Source organism: Lepus europaeus, chromosome 1, assembly GCF_033115175.1.
Source record: "Lepus europaeus isolate LE1 chromosome 1, mLepTim1.pri, whole genome shotgun sequence".
NCBI classification, from domain to species: Eukaryota; Metazoa; Chordata; class Mammalia; order Lagomorpha; family Leporidae; genus Lepus; species Lepus europaeus.
Genome location: NC_084827.1, coordinates 152202789 through 152229422, shown reverse-complemented (window position 1 = coordinate 152229422; position 26634 = coordinate 152202789). Strand labels below are relative to the sequence as shown.

At 42.9% G+C, this 26634-nt stretch overlaps 1 protein-coding gene across 1 annotated transcript; it reads left to right on the top strand.

The window, feature by feature from the left end:
• Positions 1-6657: 6657 nt before the first annotated feature.
• On the top strand, positions 6658-24845 carry C1H2orf80 (chromosome 1 C2orf80 homolog). Its single transcript, XM_062196930.1, has 7 exons — positions 6658-6698; positions 8470-8551; positions 10333-10415; positions 10875-10962; positions 11701-11772; positions 23744-23831; positions 24709-24845. The coding sequence occupies exons 1-7, from the start codon at positions 6658-6660 to the stop codon at positions 24843-24845; spliced, it is 591 nt and encodes a 196-aa protein (XP_062052914.1).
• Positions 24846-26634: the final 1789 nt, after the last annotated feature.

The window sequence follows — 26634 nt, the reverse complement described above, 5'->3', positions numbered from 1 at the left end:
GGAGGAGCCTAAGGAGAAATAACTAAATAACTAGAGGAAGATGGAAAAAATTCAGAAAAGCCTGGATTCTGAGACCCTTGGACTATCATGTTCTGACTGACAGAAGCTTTGACATAAACATTTCTGCTGCTGTGTATTGTTATATAACAGGCTCTCAAGGAAGGTGAAGGATGAAAGTTTATAAACAATCCTGCTAAGGATAGTAAGTGGAATATGATAGACACTTCCTTTAATTTGTTTGGAAATGTTATTTATTTATTTTTATTTATTTGAAAGGTAGAGAGACAGAGTTTTTCCATTCACTTGTTCACTCTTGAAATGCTGGCAACAGCTGGGGTTGGGCCAAAATAAAGCCAGGAGCCTGCAACTCAATCCATATCTCCCCCATGGGTGGCAGGGACCCAGGTTACTGAGCCATCACCTGCTACCTCCAAGATATGCATTAACAGGAAACTGGAATTGAAGTGGAGCTAGGATGCAAACCTGGGAACTTCCTTAAGGGATATGGGCATCCCAATCAGCATCTTAATTGCTATGGCAAACATGCAACCCTAATAGACACTTCTTGCTGTAATTTCCTATGCACGAAGTCAGGTAAGGATAAGTGTTAGTTCAAGTCAATGTTTCTTCTTCTTTTTTTTTTTTTTTTTTGTGACAGGCAGACTGGACAGTGGGGGGGGGGGGGGAGAGACAGAGAGAAAGGTCTTCCTTTGCCGTTGGTTCACCCTCCAATGGCTGCGGCGGCTGATCCGAAGGCAGGAGCCAGGTGCTTCTCCTGGTCTCCCATGGGGTGCAGGGCCCAAGTACTTGGGCCATCCTCCACTGCACTCCCGGGCCACAGCAGAGAGCTGGCCTGGAAGAGGGGCAACCGGGACAGAATCCAGCGCCCCGACCGGGACTAGAACCCGGTGTGCCGGCGCCACTAGGTGGAGGATTAGCCTGTTGAGCCACGGCGCCGGCCCAAGTCAATGTTTCTGATTCTAACTGAGCAAGTCCCATAGGAACTTTAGAATCCTTCAAAATCCTCCTAAGAAGTTTAGAGTTGCTTGCATAAGTCATGTATGATCTGTAAATTCAATCTCTAGGTTACCAAGCAACAGTCACCACTGGTTTCTTTTCTTGTTACAGCCCTTTAGGTTCCCCTCTTCCCTGTCTTAATGTTATTGGTGCACTGGGACTCAGTGTTCTTCTAATGAGACCTTGCTCCCTGGATGCAGTTGATGGAGCCAGTAGTAAGTAGTCCATGAAGAATCTGCTGGAGAACTTTCAGAACTGGAGCAGAGGCGAGGAGAGCAGCATGTGTCTGTGTGTCTGCATAGAGCATACAAACTTGGAAGCAGTCAATCAGCCATTTTCTACTTTGGGGGCTGGGAATCAGAGAATTCAGGCATGAACACACACACACACACACACACAGAGAGAGAGAGAGAGAGAGAATAAAGCAGGTACCAAGAGCAAAGATTTCTTGATTCTCCAAAATATCACATACTGAGCTTAGTTCCTCAAGGCTAGTCAGCTATATTCCTGCCCTTTGAGCCCACAAATATTTTTAGCCTCCTTCCAATAAATGCCTTTTTTTATGTAAGTTAGCTCAGACTGGGTTTCTGTAATATGCAGAAACATCACTTGATGTTGTCTTAGCCTAAAATAGTGCCTGGCTCTTCCATAACGGAAAATAGTAGCTTGTTCCCACCAAAGAGAATATCATTGCAGCTCTGACTGTGACCTCCCAAGGTCTGCATCACACTTATTTGTGACACCTGACACCAGGCTGCTGCTGTCAGAGACTAAGGGCGCCTTCCTCTTGCTGCCACAGTTGGTGCTACAGTCCCCATTCATGTCAGATGCTGTGGTACCATTGTTGCTGCCAACATGCTCTTCTCACAAAACCCTTTGGTGACCATATGAAAAATATGCTTTCTGATTTTATTCATTCCTTTCTACCGCAGCCCCTCCTACCAAGGATCCTGGCATGAGCTTTTTGTTTTTTAAAGCCCAATTCAGCGTCAAGTCTTGCAACTTTTTAAAGATTTTACTTATTTCTTTGAGAGGTAGAGTTACAGAGAAAGACAGAAAGGTCTTCCATCTGCTGGTTCACTCCTCAAATGGTTGCCACAGCCAGAGCTGGGCCAATCTGAAGCCAAGAGCCAAGAGGTTCTTCTGGGTTTCCCATTTGGGTACAGGGGCCCAAACATCTGAGCCATTTTCTACTGCTTTCCCAGGCCATAAGCAGAGACCTGGATCAGCAGAGGTGTAGCCAGGGCTCAAATCAGCAACTGTATGGGATACTGGTGCCACAGGCAGAAGTTTAGCCTGCTATACCACAGCACCGGCCCCCTGACATGAGTTTTGAGGCCAAATTTAGAGGAATGTACCACTCAGCATATCTTTGGCTAAAGTTCCCATCAATTTCCAGCTGGAACTGGTTTTAAAAATAAGATCTTTTTTCAAGACAAGAACAACTTTAAAACTTATAAACATACCCAGAAGTTCTTTGACTCCACTTTCATCCATATAGTAGCTTTATCTTCAGAACAGCAATAAATTGGCTGCCACAGCACCAAGCATCATGTATGATAATGATTAAAGGAACAAAGAGGTCTCTCTGTTGTCTTCATGTCTTTTTTAGACAGTGAAGGAAACTTTCCCTGGAACCAAGGATTAGAGACTGCAGGACTGGAGCATTAGTAGGCTGTTCCTCAGACTTTCGCAAGCTCTGAAGCCTCCTTACCTCGTTTTCCTATTAGAGCCATCAGAGAAATGGAAAGAACGTGGGTGTCTGCGCCCTACAGCAGCCATTGAATTAACTGTCCTGGGGAGTTTCACAAGCTCCTCAGGTGTTTCTGAAGTACAGCCAGTGCTGAGAACCACTGAAACAAACAGAATCCCAGTACCCCCACACCTCGGGGCCGCCAAACCCACCCTGGTGTGCTGAGACATGCGTGAATCCTAGGGTGAGCCCAGTTTTAGCCTTTACCTGAATGTCTGCTCTGTTGTGCTCACAGTTTTCTGAACCACATGTTTTATTAATGCAAAAATGCTGTGCTTCCTTAGACGGCATGCAGTCTCCACTACCACCACCACCAAATCCACCGCCCTGCAAACACTGCCCTCTGGTTGTAGGAGAGAGCTGTTTTCCTCGCCCATTCTATATTCATGGCGGAGGCCCTTGTAACAAAAGACAGATTAACAAGAGAAAAGCATGTGTGTGTAAGTGTTACACGACATGGGAGTCTTCATAAGGAAATGAAGACTAGAGAAACAGCTTAAAATCGTGTACTTTGTGCTATATTTGATGAAGAGTGGGCAGTCAGGGAGAGCTATAATTGGACATAGAGTGTCTGCTATAGTGAGAGTAATCCAGGGGGAACTTGGAAAGTCCTGTTCAGTCATCTCTGTTCATTCAGGTTCCTTGTGACTCTGTGTCTTCAAAGATAAGAATATTCCCTTCCTCTTGGGTAGAGGTGGGGTTGGAGGGGTACAGGGTGGCCGGTAACTCTCAGATGAGGATCTTAAGAGCTGCTTCAGAGGAAGGACAGAAAATCCTTCTTAGGTCCTATGACCTGCTTCAGGAGAACGTGGTAGGAGGGGTCAGTGAGAAGGGACACCCTGCTTTAACCATTTGCTCAAATTCTTTCATCTTAAAATGTTCACTATGCCAATGTACCACTTTTGGGAGTAACATATCCTGGACCTCATCACAGTTTGCCAACTCCTAGCATTCAACCAATAAGGGCAAGAAAGTTTCTACAAATAAGAGAGCAGACATTTTGCCTGTTAAGATGTTGATGGGACTCAGAATATGCAAACCCAAAATACAGTAACAACATTTGAGAAAACAGCATAAGCAGGAAGGTATCTCTGATCTTTTTCGTCCCTTCTCCACTGAGGAACCTCAGGTGACAGATGACCTGTTACCATACGTGGAGGAAAAGAAGGGAGACATGCAGATGTCAAGAAGAATTGGAGTGAGGAAAAGACATTTTTGCTCCTCTATATAGCAAGAGACTTGGTTGATGGAAATGAGGATTAGAAGGTATTGCTAACAGACACCCAATCTCAGACCAGCCAGAATAACAAATTCTGTCTCTATCCACTTGAAGCCATGATTAGGAGTTCAGATTTTACTCTAAGAGAAATGGGAAGTCATTAGCAAGCTTTAAGCAATGAACAGTGTCTGAGATAAGGAGGCAAGTGATGAGCTGGGAGCCCACTCAGTAGGAGAGTGATGGTGATGGCTTGCACCCAAGGTGATGGTTCCTCAGCATTTTCACTGCTGTTTGTCTATAGTCATCAAGAGCAATGACCCTAAGGGCTTTGCAGCACCCTAATTGTGGAGAAGCCAGTATTTCACTCGCTTTTCCAGCAATCCTGCTTTGTCAGTTGGTTCCTTTGTCTGCAGTCAAATGCTATTTAAAAAAAAAAAAAAAAAAAAAAAAAACAGCCCTGAGGAAGATGGGTTTCTTGCATCATCTCGGTTTTCTGATTAATCATTCAGATGAGAAACCTAAGCCTACTCAGGTAAAAAGATACGTGAACTTCAGGTCAGGATCACAACCCTGTCCCCAACATATGATTGCTTTTTTTCTCCTTCAGGACAGAAGTGTTTTAAAAATAAATTATTTGCATTTAGCCATGGTTTCCTAGCAACCAGGAGAAAGCCTGTCTTTGCCTGATGTCTGTGAGCACCAGCCGAATTCCAGCCGATGCTCGAGCAGCGTCCAGAAGCAGAGGAAGGACAAACACACTGGGACCACTCTGCAGTGGGTGAGAAATTTCCCAAAGGGAATCTGTAAAGAGTTGAGCACCTGAAAGAACACAGGCAGAGAGACCTGTATCCCATCGGTACCATATGGAGAAGGACCTGCATGAAGTGGGTGGAATTCCAATAGACAAGGGGGCTGTGACTTCCAGAGTGTTGGTTTCTATGACACAGCTAAAGCCCAAGATGGCTGACATCTTTCCTGTACCTCTTTTGTATGTGCTTTCCAGCCATCACTCTTGTTTTCTTTATGCTTTATAGATGGAAAGGAGGGTTGACTGACAGAATTCAAGTCTAACTGTGCCTGGCCAGTTCAAAATCTGATGGAGGAGGCTATCCGATTGGAGACTAAGGGAAGAGTTATAGTTGGGACCCAAAAACTATTTGTTGGCGGAATTTCTTTTTGTTCAGGAGTGGTCAGCTTTTGTGCTTCCAAGGTCTTCAATGGATTGGATGAGGCCACTTACATTACAAAGAGTAACCTGCTTTACTCAAAATCCATCCATTTAAGTGTTAATGTTATCCAAAAACTTTCATAGAAATATTCAGAATAATATTTGACCAAATATCTTGGTATAGTGACTCAGTCGAGTTGACACATAAAATTGATCATCCCAATTTGCTTCAAATTTTTCAAAGAAAAAAAAAACATTTTAAATAGAGCTAAGATCTCATTTATGACTCTCTTTGGGTACCCCCATTCAATAGTGATAATTTTTAAAAAAGATTTTTTTTGAAAGTCAGAGTTACAGGGAGAGAAGGAGACACACACACATAGAGACAGACAGACAGAGATGGAGAGAGAGAGAGAGAGAGAGATCTTCCATTCACTTGTTTGCTCCCCAGCTGGCTGCTCAGACAAGGCTGGGCCAGGCTGAAGCCAGGAGCCAGTAGCTTCATCCAGGCCTCTCAAATGGGGCCAAAGTACTTGGGCCATCTTCTGCTACTTTTCCCAGGCCATTTAGCAGGGAGCTGGATCAGAAATGGAGCAGCCGGGACATGAACTGGCACCCATATGGGATGCCAGCATCATAGGTAGTGGCTTTATCTGCTATGCTACAATCTCATTTGACTCTCTTTGGGTACCCCCATTCAATAGTGATAATTTTTTAAAAAGATTTTTTTTGAAAGTCAGAGTTACAGGGAGAGAGGGAGACACATATGACTGCTTTTTTTCTCCTTCAGGACAGAAGTGTTTTAAAAATAAATTATTTGCATTACCAAGAGTGATAGTTTTCATAATCTCCTTTTCGTGACTTCTTTCCCCTTTTGACCTCATCACCAGATCTCCAATTTCTGGCTCAATTGTGTCAGAATTTAAAACACATTTGCCATGACCACATGTTATTTCAAGGACCTCTTGCCCATAGGAGGAGGATTGTAGATGGAGTTCTACAGAAAAGTCCATCATGAGCCATTCCATCAGGATAGACTCTCTGGGAGTCACTATGTCGAATACATAAAGAAAATCTCAAGCATATTCAGATCACAAACCATCTGTGTTTGGGCGGTTCTGCCCAAATAGCTTTATCAAATATTACATGAACAATATCTGATTTATTTGCTAGATTATTGCAAGGATAAGTACGTGATAAGGGTTAGAAAACCTTGGAAGGAATAAAAGGTGTCAGATATATACAGGGTACAATGCATGGCCTGCAGATCAGCATTCTGACCTGGAACTTGCTGTGTAAGAAGCCTGTACTCTGAGCACACTCGGATCCCTTCCAAAGCCTCGCACTCCATGACTGGTATTTGGAGTGATAGCATCCCTAACTCAAATTCTCTCCGATTTGCTGCTGTGGTTTCTAGGCTGAGAAAGGCTGGGTCTTCCCAAAGAATATCAGGTACAGCGCAAGCTGCAGATACCTGCTCAGCGGAACAAGTCTTTAATCATGGAAAGGAAGCTTGTAAAGAAGGAAATAAAAAAGCTCCTGTAAGTACGATTGAGAATAACTTGCATTTATGATACTTGGCATCTAGAGAGTTTCATGTCATACATAGATGGTCAGAAAAATGGCAGGGTGGTAAAAATCTATGGAAGAATCTATTCCTGCACTATAAGAGAAGGACAGGAGGTGGTCTGGCTTCTGACTGCTGCCAGGGAGGCTCCCCACGTGGTGCAAAGCAGGATGCTCTATCTCTGGGGAGGATGCTGGCAACTAGCACATCCAAGCCATCTCCATTCTGGAGCCTCGGAGCTGAGCCCACAAGCCCAGTAGACCTCCTGGGCCATAACAGAGGTGAATGGGTGGGTGGGGGTGGGGGGTATATGCCAATGAAAGGAGCTGGCCCTGCTGGTAAGATACAGGAGAGATCCCCCAAAAAACGTGCCAACAGCCCAACATTTAAACTGCAGCCTGTGCCTCTGTTACTGCCAGCCTTTTTGACTAAATAATTTATCTCTCTTCTCTGACATCTAAATTTTTTCCTTTAACTAAAAAGGAAAACAGCAAATTTCCCATGGAAATTTCTTCTCCTCCCATGGTAGCTTTTCTTTGACATGGTACGTGACAAGGGCTGGTAGAAAATCACAGACCATATAAAAGGGGGAAAGGTTATGTTCCATTTTACATATATTATACTCACAACAATAACACCCTTTCAATTTAAAACTTATCACAGTTCCCATCAAATAAACTTTCTTAGCCCGAATGACAATCATCTCTTAATAAGAGATGATTAATAAAACTATGTATGAATTGGCATATGTTCAAATGCGTAAGCTTGGGGGCCAATATGATAATAATCATAATAATGGCATTCCATGGTCAGGAATGATAACTCCTTGATGCATTTCATCCAAAGAATTAGAATTTCAAAGCTGATATAAAAGCAATTTTATATCCAAATAAAACATCTTGGCTACCTCAATTAATTAAAGTATCTTGGAATTTCACAGCAAAAATTAAAGGATTTTTATAATCCTAGAAGTTTTTAATGACTCAGTAGAAAAATTCAGTGGCCAGAAACCAACTTTTCCTCCACAGAGCAACTAGCTCAGAGTGTTCTAGTGTGATAATTAAATGAACAGAGCTGGCCTTCTAGGAAATGGCGAGACTCACTCAACCTCAGAGACACCTGGGTCCTTTCCTGCATCCAGTTCCTCTGACAACCCCAGGGTGGCACCTCCTACATTCTCTTCCCGTGGTGCTTATCCTGGAAGTCATCACTAGAAAACACTGATAGGAATACACTAAAGTGGAATTACTAACATATTTCCATGCATAACTCCTCCTAAGCGTTCTAGCATTCTAATGGGAAGAAGCTTTAGGGAAAAAGAATACATTGCCACAGAATTTATATACCTGCAATTTATCAACTTTGGACATTCTGCCTGAATTTAACAAGGGCAGCAGGAAAATTGTTAAACAGTGTGTCTCCATCCCTCAGGTCGCATAAAGCTTTTCTCTGTGTGAGTATCTGGCATGGCATTTGCTTTCCGGTAAATTCCAACTAAGTGAGTTTAATTTTTAGATAAATGTGATTTCAGCTAATGACGGTTGAAGCTTTTTTTAAACTGCAGGGCTGCAAAATTACTGTGTAAAGCAAACTCAAATTACTGTGTAAAGCAAACTCAACTTGTCAGAGCATTCGTGATTTCTCTTGTATTTGGGGAGGAGAGGATGGGTTGGGAAGAAAGCCTCTTTTTGTAGACTGAACCCCCTTGTCACCCCATAGTTCAATACTGCTCTCTTACTTTTAAGGGGAGATTATATTGGCATCAGACTCCGAGAAAATGAATTTGACCCAAAAGGAAGAAGGCAACTCACCTTTCTAGATGATATGGTAAAGAAAGGCATGCTACTGCCAGTCACATTCATGCTGTGTGTGTGGGTTAAGGGGATAGCACAAAATCTAGGTTATATAATAAATAAGGCTAATACACACACACACACACACACTATATCCTCTTCCTCATCTTCTCTTCTTGTGATTGTCCACATGAGCATTTCAACCCACTGAGCAGAAAGCCAAAAGAACAAGAAAATAGAAGTCCTAAAAGTTATTTGTTATTAGGAGAGAAAAGATTAAAATGCCAAATGATTGCAGGGTGCGATGCTGCATCTCGCTGTTTAAAATTTTGACAAATTTAGCTCTCAGGTACGTGTGGTTCTCTAATTACTTTACCATTTGCTTGGCTGGGAGAAATGCAAAAGAACAAGTAGTCCTAGAACCCTTAGTGTTATTCACTGAAACCCAGATTCATGTTGGGCTCTGAAAGTCCACCCAATTCAAAAGAAATTGGTAAACCCTGCCCCCCACCCAGTTTTTTATGCTGCCTATCTGCATGCTAACCCTTGCACTGATAAGGAAGAAAGGGTCTCCTCCCCCTCCCTCTCTCCTAACCTTTGCCCCTCCCTCCCCCTGTCTTTCTCCCTCTGACTACAGCAAGGCTCAAGGATACTTTCAAAACCTTCCTGGAGCTAAGGAGGTAGTTCAGCCTTATGCTATCTGCACACATATTAAATGGAAAAATGAGAGGTGGAGTAGTGTTTCTGGAGTATGAAGGAGATCCTGCAACAGAGCTGCTGTGATTCCAGCGATCTGGGGTGGGTTGGGAATTTACATTTGTAATGAGTGAACAGGTGATACCTGTGCTGCTGGTGCAGGCATCAAACTTGATCAGGATCAGGTTTCAACTATTGAGCACGGCCCAGTTTTCCCCATATATTTCTTGGTTAATCTTCCGTTTAGGTCTGTCCCTGGAAAAACTACTTACATTGTTTAAAGAATGTTAGAACCATAGAAATCAACCAAAATTATAACTTTCTCTTTTCCCAGTGTGGGAATGGGGAGGAGAGAAGGAAGATTCGGACAGATGTGTGGTAAATATACTTACTAAGCAAGAACTCCGAGAAATGACCAGGAAAAAGTGGTCACTATGACAGGAACGAGAGCTGGTCCTCAGCTTTGACTGTGCGTAGGAATCTCAACAAGTCATTTAACCAGGTCTACCTCTGGTCCTTGGCTCACGCCACTCCCTCACACCTGTAGAAACTCTCCTCCTCCTCCTCATCCTTCCAGCCCCAGCTCCAATAAAGCCTCCTCTCTAAAATCTCCCAGGATTCGCCCCACCTTCCCCGGTGTAGTCATGGTCCCTCCCTCCAGGTTCCCACCAGATTCTAAGAAGCACCTTTCTCACATTCACTCACTGAATCAGAAAAATTTCTCTGTGGCCTTCTTCTCCCATGCTCACCTTTTTCTATTTCAAAATTGAAGGAAAGTGAGGCTCAGAAAGCATCATTCACCCATGGGTGTACGACAAATTGTTGGCAACACCTTGATGTGAACCTGGATACCCTGATCACCAGTTTAGTAATCTTTCCACAAATCCATTCTTCCTTTTCTGGATGACATAAATCAAGTAACTGCTCTAATGGGAGATGCCTGAATATCCCTAAATACTTTTGGCTGGGCCTCGGGTCAATAGACATAGCTAATGACCCTTCCCATTCTGGACATGACAACATAGAATAGGCTTAGCAGGGCCATTGTCATTCAGTCTGGGGAGTCCTCCCGTCAATGTCCAAGCCCATTCTTTTGCTCTGTATGCTTCCTGCTTCCAGGCACACTATGACCTGACCATCAGTGTTGCTTTGCAATGGCTGGATCACTCAGAAGACTTCTGTTGGCTGAAGGAAGAGGAAGTGTAAGTTGAAATAGGTTTGTTGTTTATCTCTTTTAATGTGTGGCTCTGATTAATGATAGAGAGAGTTCCAGCCATATCTAACATCATCCAACACGAGGCCCCCAAATTTGAACACACCCCAGGGGGAATATCCCTCTTCAATTAGAGACTTGCAGAAACCCCATAGGTGTCAACCCGAGATAGGATAGTGATTGGTAAAACAATCAACATCTGCAACAGTCGCTAGTCTGCCAGTTTTTGACAGCTGCAAAAACATGGACAGACAAAAGCAAGTTCATCACTGTTACTGGCAGATTAATCATTCTAAGTGTGTATTTCACAGAGGGTCAATCATATCAGCTTTATAAATCAGCAAATAGCTCATAGCCATGGCAGATGACTTATAAATCACCACCTTAGCAGCTATTGATGAAAACAATAACAAACCCTTCACTCTTGTTCATTCATATACCCTTTTAGGAAAATGCCATTTCATGGCAGACCCAGATATCCAAGCCGTAGAGAACGAGAAGCCATGATTTTATCATCTTATGCTGGAATCTTAATGGTAAGGAAAAGAGCACTATTTGCATAGTGGATAGAGGCATAGATGAATATTTCATATCTACTATTTCCATACTGATATTAATGCAGATTTACATTACTTTTCAACCAATGTTTCTAAATATTGAGGATATACCAGCAGTAAATATTTTATTTCTTAAGATATGATTAAAAATTGTGATTTTTTATTCTGTTCTTTAAGAGGGAGAGAGAGAGAGAGAGACATAACTAATCGATTTCTGGGAGACTGATTTATCCTTTTATGCAAAGTTATTTATTTAGTTCTTACCCACAGTACTGGAGATATTGGAGCTATGGTAGCTTTTGTTTTTGTATAAAAGAAAAGCCCTTGGGGGGCCGGTGCTGTGGCACAGTGGGTTAAGGCCCTGGTCTGAAGTGTCGCATCGCATATGGGCACCAGTTCTAGTCCCGGCTGCTCCTCTTCCGATCCAGCTCTCTGCTATGGCCTGGGATAGCAGCGGAAGATGGCCCAAGTCCTTGGGCCCCTGTGCCCATGTGGGAGACCAGGAAGAAACTCCTGGCTCCTGGCTTCGGACTGGCACAGCTCCGGCCGTTGTGGCCATCTGAGGAGTGAACCAGTAGATGGAAGACCTCTCTCTCTGTCTCTACCTCTCTCTGTAACTCTTCCAAATAAATAAAATAAATCTTAAAAAAAAAAAGAAAGAAAGAAAAGCCATGATATGATAACACAGTTGTCGTTGTTGCTGATATTGTTTAACAGAACAGTACCCCTATTGAGGAAGTCTTCAGACTTTATGGGGCGGATTCTTCTGCTCACTCTGGTACAACCAAGGTATGCATGACCTAAGATCAACAACAGAAGGGATTTTGAGAGACTTGATTTAGTCTACAAATTTAAAATGCTAAATGTTTGGGTGTGAAAAATGAAATCATGATTTTACATCAAAATGTACAAAAACACATGGAGCCATATCTTACTTGTGTAGCATGCTTGTAAAAGGCCATTCTTAGGTAGAGGACTGTGTGGGTAATAACAGATATATTTTGTGTAAGTTTCAGTAGGGGCAGCCAATAGAGCACTGGGCTTGGAGTCCAGATTCTATTTTGCTTCTGGTGATTGTAATTCCTCATTTCAACTTCTGTAATGTAGATCTTGCAGGTCCACAGTCATCCCTTGTGATGTACAATCTCATCTAGGACGAGGACAAGGCCTACCAGGTCCATTCTCAGGATAAATTGCCCAGTTCACTGCTGTCTTGTTTGTCTTTCCCGAGAGACTGCCTTGAAATTGTTAACAGTGCAGTGAGGATCTGGGAGTCCAGCGCCCAGGATTTGAGTTCTGAGACCAGTCCTTTCCTCTTTTTGGACCTTCAAATATTTATCTTTTCTTACAAAAATAAGTGTTTTGAATGATCTTAAAATCAGTCCAATTTTTGTCATTTATGAGTATATGAACACTCAGTAAGCATTTTTTAAAGATTCATTTTATTTATCTGAAAGGCAGAATTAGAGAGAAAGAGAGATCTTCCATCAGCTGGTTCTTTCCCCAAATGGCCACAATGGCCAGGGCTGAGCCAGGTTCAAGCCAGGAGCCCAGAACTCCATCCAGGTCTTTCCTGTGAGTGGCAGGGGCCCAAGCACTTGGGCCATCTTGCACTGCTTTCCCAGACGCATTAGCAGGGAGCTGAATCAGAAGCAAAGCAGCTGGGGCTGCAACAATATGGGATGCTGGCATTACAGGTGGCAGCTTAACCCAGTTTGACACAACACTGGTCCCACTCGATAAGCATTTTAATGTGGTGTGCTGTTTAGAGGTGAATTTCTGAGCCCTTTATCTTAAGATAACCCCTGCAGAGGGAAAACAAAAAAGAAATTGGGTGGGGTGGGGGCAGGCAGCCTGAAGGAGGGAGGGAAGGAAGTTTGGGGGAGGGGGAGCTGACACCCTCCTATCTAGGCCTGTCCACACTATCACTCTTGTTGCTCCTCACCTGGATTTGGAAGGGAGCTAGGGCAGTGGCAGGGATATGGCCACAAGAATGCCTGCCTCCTTTGTTCTTTTAACTGTAGACCATACTGCAAGCTGTGGAACTGTGTAAAGGACAAGAGCTCACTGGGTCCACTCTAGGAGTCCAGTATTTACCAAGTGTTGTAACTTTGAAACTAACCTGTAACCTGACTGTAGTCCCAAAGCTTCAATTACCTGGGTCATGGAGGAAATCACGGAGGAAGTCTCTTCGGTCACTCTAGTTTCAGCTCACTCCATTCCTTCCTTCATTCAGTGGAGTTGCAGGTGCCGGGGATAGGATGGGAAGAAAATTGGATGAAATTACTTTTCTTAGAGATCTTACACCCTATTTTAGGGGCTGCCTTGGTTGACATTTAAGGCACCCAGGCCTGATGGTCCTCAGAGATGAGCTGTTGTTCTTGGATTTCAAAGAAAGCCTAGCTCTCTGGGTTCCTTTGCTAGGCACGCAAACCATACTGCTTCTTTGCTGCTTGCTTCTTTTCTCCCTGCCTGGATGCCCTCCTCTCCCCTTCCCCAACCCCCCCAAACACACCCCCACACACACACACACACAATCCTGGGCCCCAAACCCTCCTGTTTCAGTCACTGTTTCCCCTGGCATCTTCATTTTTTTTTTTTTTTTTGACAGGCAGAGTGGACAGTAGAGAGAGACAGAGAGAAAGGTCTTCTTTTTTGCCTTTGGTTCACCCTCCAATGGCCGCCGCAGTAGGTGCGCTGCGGCCGGCGCACCGCGCTGATCCAATGGCAGGAGCCAGGTGCTTCTCCTGGTCTCCCATGGGGTGCAGGGCCCAAGAACCTGGGCCATCCTCCACTGCACTCCCTGGCCACAACAGAGAGCTGGCCTGGAAGAGGGGCAACCGGGACAGGATCGGTGCCCCGACCAGGACTAGAACCTGGTGTGCCGGCGCCGCAAGGCGGAAAATTAGCCTATTGAGCCACGGCGCCGGCCTCCCCTGGCATCTTCTGATGACAGTGGGAGCACTATGGCAGGCAGAAGGCAATCACAACATAGCAGGGGAGAGAGACAGAAAATCATATCCTAAAGAAGGCACCAGGATCCTTAGTCTTAGTGGGTTCCGCAACCCAGAAGGTTTGCAAACCTGGGTGTCTATGTAGGTCGGATGAGTCAGGTTCATCCACAGGGGCTAGAACAGGAAGACGTACTTCTTCAAAGTGGCACAGCCAGTCTCTACCTATCTCCCTGGTCACTCATTTATTCATCAAATAGCCCCTGCTCAGTGACCCATGCAGCCCACCTCAGCGAGGGACCAGTAATGAACAGCCTAGGTGTGGACGCAAACTACACAAAGACAAGCTCTGAACAGACACAGGTAACATCACCATTGCTGGAGGCCTTTTTTCAAAGGCTTGGATTTATTTATGACTGAGGGATGTGGAATGTTGGCTTACTTATGATTTATATGTGAGTGGCAGTTTGCAGAATGTTAAGAACTAGGATTCTAAAGTCTGGCTACCTGGGTTTGACAGGCAACTCCACCAGTTTTGAGCAGCATTTTCCTGGCAAATTGTCTAACCTCTGTAGACACCAATTTCATTTATAGAAACAAGGACTAGGAGATGGAGTTATTGCGTACATGTAGTGAGTTAGTATCAAGAAAGCCTTAGTGGCTGGCAAGTGGTGACCTCTAAGTAATGGTTATCATAACATTTCAGGTGCTAGGGGTTGGACGCCTGATTTCTCTGTTCCTCTCACCAGGATTTCTCAACATTTGAGGCCAGATAATGCTTTGCTGTGTTTGCAGGGGACAGGGCATGGGAGTTGTCCTGTATGTTATAGAGTATTTAGCACCATCACTGACCTCCACCCATTAGATGCCAGTAACTAGAGTAACTCTCTAGCTGGGACAATTAAAAATGTCTCCAAACTTTGCCAAATACCCTGTAAGAAGCAAAAATTATTTGCTTGAGAACCGCGTATCTAAATATTCTATAATTAAATGGCTAATCAAGCAATATGTGTATTATTAACAATTGCTAGCTCCACCTATTTTCCACAATCGGTTATCACAAAGGTTATGAATTGAGTCACCAATATAAGAATTTAAGAATCTACCCTGTGAACCTCACAAGCTCCTCCCTGTCTCAAGAATGCCAGCTCTGGGCTTTCTCTTCTGGCTACACATTAACTCAGCCCACGGACCTTCTCCATGTCTTGAATAAGGAATTAGCAGGACCTCTCAATGGAAACATAGCATCTAGAAGATTACACAGTAAGGCTATTTTAAAACGGTCCTTTTGGACTTAACATAATTTTAAAATGTGATTTTCACTAAGGGAATGCAGTCATTAAAAAAGAAAATAGCTATTGCCAAAGATGCTTCTATAATTGCTGCATCTATCTGAATGCCTTTTGATGCCTTTGGATAAAATGTCTCCTAAGCAATAGCTAAAATTCTTCCCAAGCAAAAGCTTAAAATCCCACTGAATACTAATCAGATTAGGTAGAATGTTTGCCAACTGGAGTTGCCCACACAATACAATGTGGGCAGTGCGCTCCAGCTTGTTAGCTTTCTCCAGGACTATTTGCTGCCACCTAGTGACAGAAGGGCATCATGGGCAGAGTGGTTCATCACCTCCACTAACCTTTGGTTTTTCTTCATGATAGGGAGCTATTTTTTGCTGATAGGGAGCTTTTTTTCTACTAAGGACTCCGGACCCATAGAAAAAAAATTGAACTAAGGGCCTTTTACAAGTGAGGGGCATTTACAAGTAGCTTCAAATGACTATAAAGTACCCTACTCCATTTTAAACTGACAGAAAAGAGCAAGTCTTCCTTCAACAAATATAGCAAGTGATACAAAATATCCTTCAACTCCATTGATGGAGAAAGACAGAAAAGAGAGAGGCCAAAGAGCAAAAATGAGGGCACCAGAAACAAGAAGGGAAAAGGGCGTGGTGAATATAAAATACCAGAATTCCTGCTTTCCCTTTTATTTTTTTTAAATTAGAGATAGAGCTCCCATCCACAGCGACCACACATCCCACAGTGACCAGAGCTGTGCCAAGCCAGGAACTCAACTCAGGTCTCCCACATGAGTGGCAGAGACCACCTATTTGGGCCATCACCTTCTGCTTTCCAGAGTTCTCATTAGCAGGAAGGTAGAATCAGCAGCAGGAGCCAGGACTCTAACCCAGGTACTCCAACATGGGATGGGTGTCTTCACTGTCAGGCCAAATGCCTACGTCTGCTTTCTTTGTTTATTCCTTAAACCTGATCAGCCATCATTGGAGCCTACCCCGGTATCCAAAGTCCAAAGCATGCTTCTCAGAGGTAAACAGACTGGTGTCCAGTCCCAGCTCTGTCGCCCTCTAGCTGTGTAGTCTTGAATAAGTTATTTAATTGCTCCGATTCCAATTTCCCTGTATGTACATAGGCAAACTATGTATGATTACACTTACCCACACACACCATGTTGCTCCAAGGACACAATGAGACCTTGTATGTCAAGTACACAATGAAGTCCTCCTGTATTAGTGCTATTGTTTCCAAGGACCCCCTCCTTCCCCAAAAACAGGAAGGGCTGGCCTCCTCCTGAGAGGAGCCTGGTCTCTGTAACAGACCTAGCTTCTACCCTCTCACGCTGACTTCAACCATCTTGGAGGATGCTGACTCAGACTGAATTGCAAAAATTAAAAAATATCTTTAAGATACAGATATGGACCTGTATTCTATTTTTTTGTTTATCTGTTTTTTAAAAGATTTATTTTATTTATTTTAAAGACAGAGTTACACAGAGAGAAAGAGAGAGATCTTCCATCCACTGGTTCACTCCCCAAATGGTTGCCAACAACTAGAGCTGGGCCAGGCAGAAGCCAGGAGCCTGGAACTTCTTCTGGGTCTCCCCTTCTGGGTCTCTCACATGGATGCAGGGGCCCAAATACTTGGGCAATCTTCCTCTGATTTCCCAGGCATATTAGCAGAGAGCTGGACTGGAAGTGGAGCAGCTGGGACTCAAACCAACACCCATATGGGTATGCCAGCACCACAGGCAGCTTTATCAGATACATCCCAGAATCAGCCCCAGGACCTATATTTTAAAACAAAAGTCCGGCCGGTGCCGCGGCTCAATAGGCTAATCCTCCGCCTTGCGGCGCCGGCACACCGGGTTCTAGTCCTGGTTGGGGCGCCAGATTCTATCCCGGATGCCCCTCTTCCAGGCCAGCTCTCTGCTATGGCCCGGGAAGGCAGTGGAGGATGGCCCAAGTGCTTGGGCCCTGCACCCGCATGGGACACCAGGAGAAGCACCTGGCTCCTGGCTTCGGATCAGCGAGATGCGCCGGCCGCAGCGGCCATTGGAGGGTGAACCAACGGCAAAAAGGAAGACCTTTCTCTCTGTCTCTCTCACTATCCACTCTGCCTGTCCAAAAAAAAAAAAAAAAGTATATAAGTCAAGCAACCAAATGCAAGAAGTATATGAAATAGAATAGCATCAAAAGGAATTATCATTCTGTTTTGCTTCTTTTTTTTTTTTTGTTTTTTGTTTTGTTTTTGTTTTTGTCAGAGTGGATAGTGAGAGAGATAGACAGAGAGAAAGGTCTTCCTTTTTGCCATTGGTTCATCCCCCAGTGGCCGCCGTGGCCGGTGCGCTGCAGCAGGCGCATCACGCTGATCCGCAGCCAGGAGCCAGGTGCTTCTCCTGGTCTCCCATGGGGTGCAGGGCCCAAGGACTTCGGCCATCCTCCACTGCACTCCCAGGCCATAGCAGAGAGCTGGCTTGGAAGAGGGGCAACGGGGACAGAATCTGGCGCCCCGACCGGGACTAGAACCCTGTGTGCCGGTGCCGCAGGCAGAGGATTAGCCTATTGAGCCGCAGCGCTGGCCTCTGTTTTACTTCTTTATAATTTCACCACATGGCATATTTCATCCATATATTGTTTAACTTTACACGATTTTTGAATTTTATATAAATATAATAGCAAGTGTGCCATTTTGTGGCTTTCTTTTTCACACAGCATTATGTTTCAGAAATTTATTCATGCTGTGGCACTAAGCTATAGTTTACTTTTCCTGCATATACTACTCCATTTTAGGAAATATACCAATATCACAATATATTTATATATTCTTCTACTTTAGACATTTGAGCTATTTCTTTAGATGTTGCATATTGCACAACAGGAGATTCTGTATGGTGCAAAATTACTGAACTATAGGGTATAAGCACTTTCAACACTCTACATAAAGCCAAGTCCTTTCCCAAAATGTTTGTAATTTACACTCTGGTATAATTTACATCCCCATGATTATGTACAATGGACAACTATTCATGTTTCTCCTTCCATAAAAGTGCCTGTTAATGTCTTTTGACCATTTTTTCTATTGGGTTATTTGTCCCTTCTTTAAGTAATGAATCTTAATTTTTGGAATAACTGCCATAAGATAAAATCAGCCATGCCCTAGATTTTATAGTGCTTTTCAAATATGAAATGGGCCTTTTTTCTTCACAAACAACATGTTTAGAAAAATATAATTTTTACAATATGCCAACCACATTGGGAATCTTGTTGGACAAACACAAACTGTCTATCCAAACTATGTGCCCTGCTTTTGCTTTGGGATATCTGACTGCTGCAAGCATGTGTTCAGTTACTTTGACACCGAGGGTCAGAGACTCCCCAGCCTCCACCTCAGTGACACCATGGTGATGTGGTTGTAAGGGGCTGCTCCAGGATGAGAGTCAGTGAGTCAGTCGTCCTTAACTATGTGCCCTTTCTCGGCCTTCCTTGTGTGCTCCTATAACTGTACACCTCCTCATCTCCTGCACCACCTCCTCAGTCTCCTGGTGAGGAGAAATTTTTGTTGAATATGCTTTGCACATAATTTGTCATTCCGTAAGTACTTGAATTGAGAAATAATCCTAATAACACTTTTACATTGAGACAAGATGTTAATAAATAGTTTTTAAGTCAACAAGAGACTATGAATAACTGTAGGTTTAGAATTTAAATTCCATCCTACATTTAAAATGATCTTTCCTATAAGCCATACAAGATGCTAAATTAAACTGCTTGCATGAGGATTTAGGGCAGTTTATAGAATATTCAAGCTGGGCGTCAGTATTTCATACAGCAGTTAAGGACCACTTGGAAGACCCACATCGCATATCTGAGTGCCTGCATTAGACTCGTATTTCCACTTCTTACCCAGTTTCCTACTAATGTACACTCTGAGAGGCAGCAAGTGATGGCTCAGGTGTTTGGTTACCACACACATAGGAGACCTGGATTGAGTTCCTGACCACTGGCATTGTTCTGGCCCAGCCACGGCTATTGCAGGCATTTGGAGAGTGAAGCAGAGGATGAAAGATTTTTCTGTCCACTGTATCTGTCTCTCTGACTTTCAAATAAAAATAAATAAATTTTTAAAAGACTATTCACAGAACCGGCACTGTGGAATAGTGGGTAAAGCTGCTGCCTGGAGTGCCAGCATCCCATATGGGTGCCGGCTCAAGTCTCAGCTGCTCCATTTCCAATCCAGCTCTCTACTGTGGCCTAGGAAAGCAATAGAGGATGACCCAAGTCCTTGGACTCCTGAACCCATGTGGGAGACCCAGAAGAAGCTCCTGGCTCCTGGCTTCGGATCGGCACAGCTCCAGCCATTGCAGCCAATTGGGGAGTGAGCCAGCAAATGGAAGACCTCTCTCTCTCACTCGCTGCCTCTCCTTCTCTCTCTGTGTAACTCTTTCAAATAGATAACTAAATCTTAAAAAAAGAGAGAAACTATTCACTCTAAAAGTGATTTTTAAAACCATCAAGACATACATTTCCCATCTGAGAGGGAAATTAGAACATGCAAAACACCAGTATTATATCTAATAAGTGCAGACCTGCACCAAGAACAACACATGAGCCAGTTCCCTTTTCTTTATACCTGACATACATTATCCTGAAGGGTTTTTATCATAGCCATAGTCAACACTCATACAAACATAAAGCCCTCTTTTCAGTATTTTCTGTGTTTTAGGGTCATCTTTCTGAATACATTATGTGTTTCTGGAGGTTAGACCCACAGTTTGTGCTTATCTTTAATTCTTTGTAAAACTAGATATGAAATAAACCCTCAATATTTTTGCCATTTTAATAAAAGATCAAGGTGAATTTCAGTAGTGTCCTAGTAAGATAGCTATAAATTGTTCTGTTAATAAAAGGAACACAGCCTCATGTATTGTTTAATCCATGTTTCCTTTGTGCAGTAACAGAAAACCCATAGTCATAGTGAAACCAGTAGCTCACTTCCTTAATGAAAGGAGGCTGGAAGTGAGCAGACTAAGGCTTATACCACAGTTCCACAAAATTGTGCAAAACATAGGGTTTTACCAGTTATCTGTTCAGTCATTTCTATGGCATGGCCATCAACCTCAGTATTTAAGATGGTTGCTAGAATTCCAACCATCACAGCTATGTTGTAGGCAAGAGAAAGCAAAGAAAGATTGCCCTTTCCTTCCAAGGACATATGTCAGGAATCTCACAGAACACTTATCCTACATACCAGTGGTTAAGGGAATATGCTTAAGACTATGGCATAGACAAGCATTTCTCAAACAGGATATAAAAATCACCAAACATAAGAACAAGAATTATGTAAGTTGACATATATTAAAATTAAGATAATCTTTATTTTTTTAGATTTATTTTATTTATTTGAAAGATAGGGTTGCAGAGAGAGGCAGAGACAGACTAGGGGGAGTCATCCATCTGCTGGTTCACTCCCCAAATGGCCGCAATACCTGGAGCTGGGCCAATCCAAAGCCAAGAGCCAGGAGCTTCTTCCAGGTCTCTCACTGTGGTGCAGGGGCCAAGCACTTGGACCATATTCTATTGCTTTCCCAGGTGCATTAGCAGGGAGTCAGATCAGAAGTGGAGCAGCCAGGACTTGAGAACCAGGGCCAATATGGAATTCCTGCACTGCAGGCCAGGGCTTTAACCCTCTACACCACAGTGGAGGCCCTGAGATTAAGATCTTCTGTGAAATGAGAGACCAATAAAATAGTGAAAAGTTAACTCTCTAAGTCATGAAAGATATTGAACAAAAAATAGCTGCCAACAGATTTCTATCCCAAACATATAAAATTACCATTCATTAAAAATGAATAAGAAAAATAAGAAAACTCAGTAGAAATATGAGTGAAAGATGTTAAAATTTTAAAGAAAATAAATACAAGGGGGCAATAAATCTGAAAAAGTTTACAACTTCAGTAGCCAACCAGCCATACCACTATGCACTCCTTTGGAGGGATACCGATTCTATGGGAGCTTGATCACTCGGAGCATGATCATTAAAAGTTTTGGGTGACAGCGTAGAAAAAATGCTTGCCTGGAAACCTGAAAATAGATGTTTGTTTACTTGCTAATGTCTTCTGATGTCTGCCTCAGTTGTATGTCATATAAGGATGTTTTATTAGGGAAATGACATATTTGCTGAAGTACAAAAAAATAATTGTATAATCATCTTTTGTTGCTTAGAAATAGAGTCCTACAATATAAGCCACAAAACCAGCTTCTGCAGAGGAATATTAACTATTTAGGTCTTCAGGCTCAAATGACTTCCTTGTCAGTAATTCACTCAAACTGTCCCTGGTAGATGATACAGTCCTTTTAAGGAAATGGTGGCTGAGGAGCTGCTGTGGGTAATTCCATGCATCTACCAAGTCCATGAAACTGTAGTGATGATGATGATGATGATGATAAATATCAATAACAATCATCATCATAATGAAAGCTAATTGCCAATACTACATGCCAAGCACCATTCATTTCACATATGCTAACACTTTAATCCTTAGCACAATCTTATTAGGTAGTTATCAGTATTATTGCTATCACATACAGAAACAAGCACAGAGAAGGTAAGTGGTGTGCCCAAGATACACACTTATAAATAAATGGTGCATATTGCATTCAGTACAGTCAGATGGACACTCAAGTCCATGCTGTTAACCACTATTGCCTTGACTAGTCTGGGTTTTATTTTTATATAGTTTATCAACTAACCAATAGTATTTGAGGGCCTGCTATGTGCAAGGCACTCTCTAAGTCACTGACTTAAATTAACTAGTGTTGATATGCTGATTAAGATGCCCATGTCCTATATCCAAGTTCCTGATTTCAGCTTCCTGCTGATGCAGACCCTGGAGGGAACAGGTGATAGTTCAAGTGACTGGGTCCATGCCACCACGTGAAAGACTTGAATTGAGTTCCCAGCTTCCAGCTTCAGCCTGTCTAGCCCCAGCTGTTGCAGACATTTGAGGAATGAACCAGCAGATGAGAGCATTTCCCTCTCTCTCTCTCTCTCTACCTCTCAAATTTAAAAATATTTTTAAATTAACTGGCCTCCCAGCTTTCGCCCTCCCATCTATTCTACACATAACTGCCAACATGATATTTCTCTAAACATAAATCTAGACCTTAGCACGGTACTAAAAAATACTTCAGAGGTTGGCAGTGTGGCATAGCAAGTGAGGCTGCTGCCTTTGACACCGACATCCCATACAGGTGCCAGTTGGAGTCCTAGGTGCTCCACTTTCAATCCAGCTCCCTGCCAATGGCCTGGGATAAGTATCAGAGTATGGCCCAAGTACTTGGGACCTTGGCACCCATGTGAGAGACCTGGATGAAGCTCCTGGCTCCTAGGACTGAATCAGCAGAGGGAAGATTCTTCTCTCTCTCTCTCTCTCCCTTCCTCCCTCTCTCTCTGTAACTTAGACTTTCAAATAAATAAATATTTTTTTAAAATTTCCATAGTTTCACATTTCATCTTGGAATCAATGTCAATGTACATCTCCACAGCGTGACCAACAAGGACTCTCATAATCTGGATCCTGCCTCCCTCATCAGTCTCATGACACCTTCCCCTGTTCCATGGCTTCCTCTCTGCATCCTGAAGCCCATGCTTAGCAAAAAGACCTCCCTTGGCTCCTTTGCATTCCCTTGGCTCCTCCCTCCACTTGGCTGTGGCTCAGCTATCTCGGCCAACATGGTGTCCTTCTCAAGACTGAGCCTGTCCATTCTGTCTGAAGTGGCAGCTGCCCATGCCTCTGCTCAGCGCCTTGATTGATTCATTCATTAAACTTAACCTAGTAGGTAATTAATGACCTTGGCTGCCTTGTGGTTATTGTTTGTCTCACCTCACTCAGTCCCAGAAGGTCAGGAATTTTGTTCATCTTTCTAACCACAGCTCCTAAAAACAGGCCTTGCCCTGTGGCAGGTGCTCACTTGTGCTTGATGAAGGAAGGAATGAAGGGACATTGCCAGCATATTGAGGGACAGCTGAGTTATAGACATAACACACTGACTTGATTGATGTGCCTACATGCCCCATGTTCACAGAGGAGTGAGGCAGTAATTCTGCGTTTGGAGTGGAGGAGGGCAGGGGCAGGCAGTGCCATCAGTGGAAAGTGCCATCAGGTGCACAAGCAAGTTTCCCAGAGAAGAAACCAAACAATAACTACTAGACAACCAGGTTGATATTTAAGCTCCATCTCACAGGAAAAGTAGGTCCTGGAGGCAGAACAGGGAAAAATGGCTATTCCCCACCAAGAGAACTGTGAGAGGAGCATCAGTTTTTGAAAGGTATTCTAGGCAAGGAAGCCATGCTGAGGAGCAAAAGGTAGTGCAGAAATGATCCTGACTATGAAACACGAGCTCAGCCATGAACTAAGGACTCAGCTGGTTGAAAAGAATTGAGTACAACAGCAAGCAGGTGTTAATAGCACGAGGTGTGTAAAACTTTAAAAAACAAGACTGTGTTCCTTTTCAGGTTCCCCGAGCTCCATCTCTCCGCCTCTCCTTGCACCCTTTTGCCATGTTAACAGCACCCAAAGCCGCAGAATATGCCCGCAAACAGAGTAAGCCTGCCAACTTCCATGTGCTTAGAGAAACTTAAGTAAAATTGGGAGGTGGGCTCAAAGGTAAGGTCCAAAGTGTAGAGGTAATTAGATTTTTCTGCCTGGTTGAATGAAAATGAACCAGGAGCTTTTTAATTTGATTTTCCTCCATTAATGAAATCGGGGAAATCATCTTTCTCAGACCCTGGGGGACAAGAGCTAAGCAGTACAGAAGGGACAAATCTAAAACTGTGGGTGAATCAACCAAGGTGTCCATCACCAGATGAATGGACTTTTTAAAACTGTGGCATATACAGACAATGGACGAGTTATAAAGAAGGATGAAATTCTATCACTTGCAGCAAAATGGTTGGACCTGGAGGACATGATGTTGAGTGACATAAACCAGACACAGAAAGAGAAATACCACATATTCTCCCTTATATGTGGGAGCTAAAATTTTTTTTAAAATACTAAAAATTAAAAACAACCAAAATGCCTTGTGTGTATCAGTTCTGCTGCAGTGTTTTGTCAAACTTTATTTTAAATATTTGTTAAACAAATTGATAGGAATTAAATACCCCTATAGTTTTAATGATTGTTTGTGACTCTTAAAAGCCACATTATATGAGTGAAGTTGAACTTCTGTTCATTTAATTATTGTGTATAACTTTGTGCCTATGTTCCCTCTGAACCATGATCTTTCTAAGCTTTTTTGTTGAACTCTTAATTTAGTGGAGCATTAAGTCTTTGACTATAATGCAAATTAAAAATATGTCATCTCAAAAATAAATAAATAAAATGTAAAGTTGAAAATATTTAAAAATAAATAAAACTATGGGTGGGCATATGTTTTATAGAAGTTTTTATACAGTATAGCTACTATCTCTGTCTGCAGGTATCAAATTAAGAAGAGCAGCAAATAGAAATGCTACCAGCTGCTCCACAAAGGAAGTAAATGCCACAGAATGGAAATCACCAAAGATCCTTTCAGATGCACAGCCAAAGAACAAAGTAGGTCCAAAGACAGACTGAGTCAAGCTAATACCACAAGTTGGAGAGTACTTTACTTATATGGTAGTGAAAACCTAGCTTTTGTAGCTAAGCACTCTGGGTCTGAACATAAAGCCCTCTATTTCCCAGCTATGTGACATCAGGCAGACTGCTTAACCCCTCTGTGTCTTAATTTCGTCCCTGGAAAATGAGAAGAATAATGGTATACGCCTCTCTTAAGTGGTTGAGATGATTAACAGACACTACGTGAAGAGTTAAGATTATGCTTACGCTAAGAGACGACAACAGTGTTTGTCACAGAGTGAAATCTCAAATATTAGCCATTATTATCTTTTCAGGATTTGACAGACACTATTCAGATCAGCTGTTGATTCAAATCAGTCTGTTGAGAAGAAGGTGAATATCTGCATCACAAAAGTTCCTGTTCTTGGTCCTCCTCTCATACCATTTCCCGCTGAGCATCTCCTCTGTCTGCCTGGTTCCTGAGTTGTGGGTTGCAGAACCCAGAACATGGCCAGACATTGACAGGATGGAGGGGAAGATGAGAGGGAGGAGGATTCTTTGTGCTCCCAGTTCTGGGCTTTCACCTGAAATGTGCAGATGAAAAGAGGGTTTCAAAAGAAGTCAGAGAGCGAGTTGGTCCACATCATGAAAGCTGAGAGGGAGAGAATCAGAGAAGGGGCCCAGGCTGGGGGTCTGGGACACAGGGCTTTGTTACTGAGAGACTCCTGGAAGCGGGAGGGTAGTTAGAAAGGAAAAGGAGAGGCAATGTTGAAAATGGATGCACTGAGTTGCAAATCGGGCTTATGTCAAGAAACACATGTTGAAAATTGAAATTTGGTTGCTGTACTGTGCAATTTTTGAATGAGAATTTTGTAATAGATTGGGATCACATGGGGTTCAGGGTTAGTCTGGGGTACAGAGGCAAACTACTGATTGTCTAGAAGAGTGTCTTTCCCATAGCAGCCATAGGAATGGCCTGAATTGGGGGGCGCATCAGGATTTCTGTATGTGTTATTCTAATACCAGAATAATTGCACTGTTGGGAAGTCATCACTCTACTGAGTTTTCATAGGTATTTCCTGTGATGAGATTTGCAGGTACAGATTTTGTAGCATAATATTTTTATTTCTGAAGAAGTTTTTAAAGTAAGATGTTGTCTTTTTTCTTATGCATTTGGGACAGCAAACTTTAAAGATAAAAACAAAACAACAGTCAAAAACAGTAACAACAGAAAAAAGCACAGAAACAACCAAATGTGCACACACAGACCTCCAATAATCTAGACTTTTGGCTTAATCATGAAAAAGCAGGTCCCTGAAACAGGGGTTCATAGACGGCCCCCACCCCAAGGTTCACCTGTGGTCCCAATGTAAAGAAAACCAAGCTTGAATGATCAATAATTAGTGTGGTTTTTTTTTAAAATAAAATTTTGTAAAAAGATAAAAACAAAAAAAAAGAAAAGAAAATTTTGTCTCATATGTATTTTCTTCCACAACCTCTAAAGATGATTGGATTCTTGATGGAAACAGATCTTTTCTTTTTTTTTTTTTTTAAGATTTGTTTTATTTACTTAAAAGGCAGCGTTATAGAGTGACATGGAGAGATAGTATGAGAGAGAGAGAGAGAATTTCCATCTGCTGGATCACTACCCAAATGAACGCAAAGGCCAGGGCTGAGCCAGGACAAAGCTGGGAGCCTGGAACTCCAGCTAGGTCTCCCATGTTGGTGGCAGGGACTCAAGCATTTGGGCCATCTTTCTGTGTTCCCAGGTTCCCATGCACATTAACAAGGAGATGGATCAGAAGTG